At 42.6% G+C, this 7,098-nt stretch overlaps 1 protein-coding gene across 1 annotated transcript; it reads right to left on the reverse strand.

Annotated features, from left to right (window-relative positions):
* Nucleotides 1-403: 403 nt before the first annotated feature.
* LOC117839852 (cysteine-rich receptor-like protein kinase 42) lies at nt 404-6,157 on the reverse strand. The gene is made up of 7 exons (XM_034720280.1): nt 5,286-6,157; nt 3,057-3,149; nt 2,450-2,577; nt 2,088-2,301; nt 1,545-1,776; nt 1,319-1,469; nt 404-861 (listed from the first exon to the last, which is right to left on the reverse strand). The coding sequence occupies exons 1-7, from the start codon at nt 6,052-6,054 to the stop codon at nt 550-552; spliced, it is 1,899 nt and encodes a 632-aa protein (XP_034576171.1). The 5' UTR covers nt 6,055-6,157; the 3' UTR covers nt 404-549.
* Between the last annotated feature and the right edge of the window lie 941 nt (nt 6,158-7,098).

The following is a 7,098-nucleotide window of genomic DNA, read 5'->3' on the forward strand; positions in this document are numbered from 1 at the left end:
AGGCTGTCAGTATCAGGACCGAGAACTGAACTTTCATGAACCACACCAACGGGTGCCCCGTGCCCGTGCAGAAGGGGAAAATATGTAGAGCTTGTCCCAGTTTGGATTTCTGCCAGGTGGATAGTTTCCAGTTGTTAAAATGCCATGTAGTTCATGTTGCATTTTTTGAACTCGTTGAGCAGCTAAAGGAAGAAATAAACTGGACCGTTCCATGATATGAAAGAATTCATTTTCACAACATGGCTGAGCTAGGATACCTTTAACTAAATGCCAATGTAAATTTGTACTAATTCATGCTAATTAAAAGGAAAAAGTCTATTTTACTTCCATCACCTGGGACGCGCGCGCAGATTCAACTCAGACAGACAACTCATGTAAAGAAAGCCCATGTATAATTACGAAATGCACATCACATACTCATATGGATATAGTTACACCTTACAGCAACAAAATGGATGTTTCAAATGATTTTACACTTCGTTCTCATATATGCATAGATATAAAAGTTGTTATTAGATAAAAAGAAGTAAGGTCATATACAATGCTTTTTTATCTACCTGAAACCTGCGAAATCGATATAGTAGCCTTGGAGGCAGAAGACGAACTGGAGGTGGATGTCTCACCTCTCACTCTACTTGTTGCGTCAATAAAAGTGGGCCTTGTGGGCTGGAGCTCCGGATCATTTCTTGTCAACAGCAACACAACTACTTCTGACATCATTGGCCTTGCAGCAACGGCTGATTGAGTGCAGAGAAGGGCTATCTCCATGATTCTTTTTACCTCATCCGGTTTATACTCTTCTGGATCGAGTGATTTGTCCACCAAGGCGAGTAAGTTTTCACTTTCATATAGCTTCCAGGCCTGTGCAACCATAGTCCATAGTGGATGATCAAAAAGGCATATAGGTGCTTGAGTACTGATACAATACGATCATATGAAACATTGAAACATGAGCAATACTGCTAAGCCCTTTTTTTGGACGTTTCAAAAAACAGGTGCTAAACCCTTTTTTGTCGAAGAAAAAAAATGGCCGAAGTATCCAAACCATATCTTGACGAACACTAATGATAAACATAAGATTAGGCTATGTTTTCTGTGCTAGAATTTTGTCCATGGCAGCTAAATCTTCAGAATTGTGCATACAGTGAAAATCCAGCAAAGGTGTTTTTGTTTCACACATTTTAGTAAGAAATGAAAAATAAAACCATAAGCACAGGTTACAGATGTATGAAACTGTACATGAAAAACATGAGACATGATTGCAATATGGGCAATGCATGCGCCAAGAGAAGTAAAGTTTGAGAAGAAAGATGGATACCCATTCAAGTAGGTACTGTGTTTCAGGCTCAAGCTTTGTGTCATTACTCTTACGACCACTTAATATTTCCAAAACGACAACACCAAAGCTGTAAGTGTCAACCTTCTCTGATAATTGGCCATGAATTGCATACTCTGGAGCAGTGTAGCCCCTGCTCAATAGAAAAATAAATTATAAATAAGTCGTGTAATTGTTACCAAGGCAATATTTGCATGTTTGTACTTACAATGTTCCTGCAAATTTTGTGCTCAAATGACTATGGTCATCAGGTAGGAGCCTTGCCAAACCAAAATCGGCAATTTTTGGCTGAAAGTCATCATCAAGAAGAACATTGCTAGATTTAATGTCACGGTGTATTATACAAACATGAAACTCTTGGTGAAGGTATGCAAGACCACGTGCCATGCCAACAATAATGTTAAATCGCTGCCTCCAATTAAGGGTTCCACGTCTCTCACCTGTAATGCCAAAATGAGGCCATTGCACAGAGTGCATGTAAGTACTGTAATGTTAGTCAATGAACTTCACTCGGAATACCAACATAGAAATTTCCATCTCAAACTGTATACAAAATTGGAGTTTCTTTACTCTTGTGAAAGGAGTGGAGAAGTATTCAGCTAAAAACTAATGGAAACCATCTAGCACAATCAAATGGGCAGTACCATATGCATCAATAAAATGGATTTTCTCGACATGTCTATGATGTTCTTTGAAAACTTTAGAAGATAAAATATTAAATATGTGAGAATCATATACTAGAGTAACATACCAAAGAGGAACTTGTCCAGGCTACCATTTGCCATGTATTCATAAACAAGTAGGAACTCAGAGCCCTTCCGAGAACAACCAAGAAGTCGAACAAGATTCCGGTGATGAACATTGCTGATTAATTTCACCTCACTTTCAAAATCAGCTTTGGCCCTGCTAGTTTCCATTACTACCAACCTTTTTACTGCAACTGTTTTCCCATTTTTCAGCAAACCCTGTAAGAAAAGCAACACCCCCTTTTTAAAACGAAAAGGCAGTGCTTATAAGAGATACAATATTCTTAACGCTAAGTTTACTAGTTCTGTATTTTGCATGTAATTCACAAAATTATATAGAAGATTAAATGCTACATGATCAACATACCTTATAGACATCTCCGAAACCTCCTTCTCCGAGTTTACTTTTCTCATTGAAATTATTGGTTGCAGTCTTAAGATCGTGATAGTAGAAACTTGTTGGACCTTGTAATTCTGTTGCTCCAAGTATATCTCCTAAACGACAATGCAGTCAGACAAGGTAATGCAGAAGCAAAATAGTTGTTGATTATTTTGTGACACATCTGGTATCAGTAGTATCATTGGTCATAAAGCTAAAACCCACCGAATGCAACATAGAACAGTAGTGCCAGAGAATCTTCTTGTTTTTTTTTGCAAACAACGTAGATGCTCACATATACAATGCACACTCACCCCTAGTACCTCCATTCCAAATTATAGTTCGTTTTGGCTTTTCTAAATTCATAGATTTTGCTATGCACTTAGATATACATTATGTCTAAATGCATAGAAAAAGTTATAAACTAAAAAAGCCAAAACAACCTATAATTTAGGACGGAAGGAGTATAAAATAAACCTTTATTACCCCGTAAAATGATTTCATGACAAGAATAATAACATCTCAGCATCCGAACATTAGTCAAGAACAATAACATTTTTAGTCTGATTAATGCTTCATAAATTATAACATTTACCTTTTTGAGGTCTCAGCTTTCTAGATCGCCGGATTAATAAGAAAGTCAATAGTCCAATAAGTCTAGTCTCAGCTTTCCGACTTGATTCCTTCCCTGAAAACAATCATGCATTGAGAATTCTGAACTGGGAAAAAAAAATCATTGGCTCTATTTGGGGAACTTGTCTTTACTTTCTATTTGAATCCTCACTACAAATTAACTTCAAGCAAAACCACTCCCTTAAGAAAATAAACTGATCATAACTTGCTGAAAAAAAATAAATAAAAAACACCATAAATCTCCTGATTGGATTTCCTGAATGTACAAATGTTCCTCCTATAACAGTTCCTTTCCAGCTTGATTTCTCTGCGAGCAATCATGCACTGGGATGAACTGAAAATAAACTCATAGCATTTCGTCGTCTCTTTTATTGTGGATCTTATTGTTACTTTCTTTCTGAATCCTAACTACAAGCTAATTTCAATCAAAACAACTCCCTGGAACGAATAAATTGATCATAATTTTTGTGAAAAATAAAGAGTCCAAACATCATTGAAACATAGCATTTCCTGAATCTTGAACTGTATAAAGGTATGTTTTTTTTTTGCGAATTGTATTAAGGTATGATAGAAAGTTCCAGGACACTGAAATAGAGTTGCTTCTTCTTTACACCCCAGCACCCAAATTTTCACACGCAGCGCATCAACCATTCCTAGATAGGTACCCACTTAAGTTACACTTTTACTCTTGGATGAAATAACTCCGCAAAGAAAGCAATAAATTGTTTTCTAGAGGTGATTTGCTGAATTGTTAATGACAGAATAGACTAAAGAACTCCGAGACAGAATAACAAATTTTAAACAAAAATGTAAGCTGTAAAGGCATGCTTTGTTACTTGCATAACTTTGCGACATCACGCCTTAACGTACCATAATTTCTTAGGAGTATGTTTGGTTCATGCCACAATGGTTGCGGCTCGCCAAACTTTCTTAGCTCTATGTGTCAAATTATTTTAACTGAAAAGTGGCCCATGCAAATTATAGAAGTAATTCTTATTATAATAGGTCTTAGTGTGATGGTTGCAAGACTAAAAGAATTAGAATTATTGGGTTGAAATACCCTCTCCTCTCCCTTCAAACATTATATGTGTTATATGAATGAGTTTGGATACAGTCACAAATATGCACCACCGTTAGGTATGTATGAGTGTACAATCAGCTAGTGCAGGAATTAACTGGCGCATGCTTGTTGCTTGTATTGCCGTGCACTGTTACTTAACGGAGCCATGCGTGTGCAGTAGTGGATGTTTTATTGGCATAAGAGAACGTATGAAACTGAAGGCTTATTAGCCATACGTTTGCCATTATAATGACCCTGCATGGTAATTAAGTGGATGCTTGAGTTATCACCGAATGGAAACTGTACAGCCAGGCCATGCGTCAGTTCACGGGCACCTAAAGGTGTATAAATAGATGGCCTTGCGACAGTGAAAGTGTGGTGAACCTTAGCGTCACAGGTGTAGAAAAGAAAGTCCAAGAAAAGATCAAACACACGTGAAAGTAGACTAGTCTCTGATCATCGAGAGAACTAGTAAGGCGAGGAAGAGAGGAGGGGGTGTTTAGATACTAGGTGCTAAACTTTAGCAGTGTCACATTAGATGTTTGGATGCTAATTAGGAGGATTAAACATGAGCTACTTATCAAACTAATTGCAGAACCCCTATGCTAATTCGCGAGACGAATCTATTAAGCCTAATTAATCTATCATTAGCAAATGGTTACTGTAGCACCACATTATCAAATCATGGACTAATTAGGCTTCATAGATTCGTCTCACGAATTAAACTCCATCTGTGCAATTAGTTTTGTAATTAGACTATGTTTAATACTCCTAATTAATATCCAAACGTCTGATGTGACAGGTGCTAAACTTTAGCATGGGGTATCCAAACACCCCAAATACTTCCAAGATGCAAGTAATAGCATGGCATAAGGTAGGTTTGTGCGGTGTAGCACATGAATAGTTAAGCTATGCGACCCAAACATAAAACATGTTTTATTTGGTTGAATCAATTTGTGCTAATTCGATCTTGTAATGCTTCCGCGAATCGTTTCATGCTTACACTATGTTCCATATGTCAAATTAAAGTCATTTTACTGTCAATCTGTCATGGTCCCATGTGTAAGCGGGCACTATATGCTCTGTTACGTCAGAGTATGCCGTTCCATAGCAAAGGTGAACTCAACTCACCAGAGTGCAAGTACGCGGCAAGGTCCACGGTTGCATTCGCCGGGAAGAACGGTTTATCGGAGTATCTCATGAAGCAGCCGGCGTCCACGGCACGGCCGTCGGAGTTGGGCGGGCACCCGTCGATGTTCCCCATCGCCACGTTCAGGCACTGCGCGCAGCCGCCCTCCCCGACCGTCTCGACACACTGCGCCGCCGCGTACACGCCGCCGCTCGCGGCCGCCGCAGCGAGCCCCGGTGCGTTAGGGACGGCGGCTGCAAGATCGGCGACCAGCGCCCGCGCCGTGCCAGCGAAGCCGCCGGCGTCCACGGCGGATCCGTTGCAGAACTGCGTGTTGCCCGGGAGCGTGGCCTGGTCGAAGAAGGCCGCGCTCTCGTAGCGGATCACGCAGCCATCGAGTATGACGCGGCCGCCGTTGGCGGCGCCGCACGAGCGGCGGAGGCGCGCGGCGGCGGCGTCGAAGCAGGCGACGCAGTCTCGGCCCGCGACGTACAGGCGGCAATGCGCCATGGCGAACGCCGGGGCGGCGGCGCGCGGCTCCGCTGCGGTGGCGAAGCCGCCGCCAGCTGAGAGGTTGGCGCGCAGGCCGGCGAACGCGGAGTTGAGGGCGAGGAGGAAGGCGGACGCGGGCGTGGCGTTATACGTGCTGCAACCCAGGTTGAGCACCGTGGCCTGCGGGTCGTCGACGGCGGCCGGGGCCAGCCACACCGAGGCAACCACCAGCGCTAGAGCCGTTAAGAGCAAGAAACGAGCCAGGCCGTGCCCTTGCATCGCCTCCGGCGGTGGTCGACGAGGCCAGAGCGAGACGCCGCCGTCGAGGTTTGGTTGGGGTGGTTTTGACACCACGTGCGTGGGTCGTGGTCCTGGGAATGGGAATGTGGATGTGCTATTGAATGCAAGGTGATTGGTGAGAGGAGGTATTAATAAAGGCTTCATGGGGCAACCGTTTTTTCTCTTTGTTCTTTATTTTTATTTTAGGGTATATAGAGCATATGTGAATACAGGTCATATCACAAATAGACAACTAAATAGACAACGTGTACAATAACTTGTCTATTTGGCCGTATGCAAACCATTTAATTCATATATGAGAAGCAAATCGTGGTGATCAAGTATGCATTTGATCTTTGTGTGCCATCCTATTGTTGCTTAATGTGTTATTTCACTAGGACAAATATCCAATTAAGCACAAGGGCAATATCCAATTCAAGACAACATGAATTTAACTCTAACATTGTAGTTGATAATTTTGGATTGGAGATAAGTGCATAGAAAAACTACTGAACAAGTTTCAGAATTTTGGGATTTATCATTATTTTTCTAGGGATTATGGGAGATCTTGAATGAATAGGTACAAGTATAATTGAGTTAACTAGCCTCTTCACTGTTTATCTCTTCCTTCTCGCATCGAATTGAAACAGAAGCCTTGCCGACCACAGAACATGGCCTGCGATGAGCAGGCGGAAATAGCAAAACGAGCAGCTCGCCCTCCAAGCAGAACGCAGGCCGGGACCTTGAGCGAGGAGGTCGACGGAGCCATGAGCACACGGGTCTGCTCCTGCCTCCCGGATCCAGGCTCTCCGAGTCTCCGACACTGGCTAGTCTGATCTTCATGCACGATGTGGAGCGGTGCTCAGCCGGCGCGGCGAGGAGCGGGGCGTCACCAGGCGGCGGGGGAGGAAGAGAAGAAATCCCTCACTCGATCCGGAGGAATCGTCGCTTGGAATCAACGGTTCATAGAAGGGGTAATGTCTTCGTCGGTAGGCATGGGAGCACGAGCTCGAGCCGTCGACGAACGAGACGCCGGCTGACTGC

This window comes from Setaria viridis, chromosome 9, assembly GCF_005286985.2.
Source record: "Setaria viridis chromosome 9, Setaria_viridis_v4.0, whole genome shotgun sequence".
Taxonomy (NCBI): domain Eukaryota; kingdom Viridiplantae; phylum Streptophyta; class Magnoliopsida; order Poales; family Poaceae; genus Setaria; species Setaria viridis.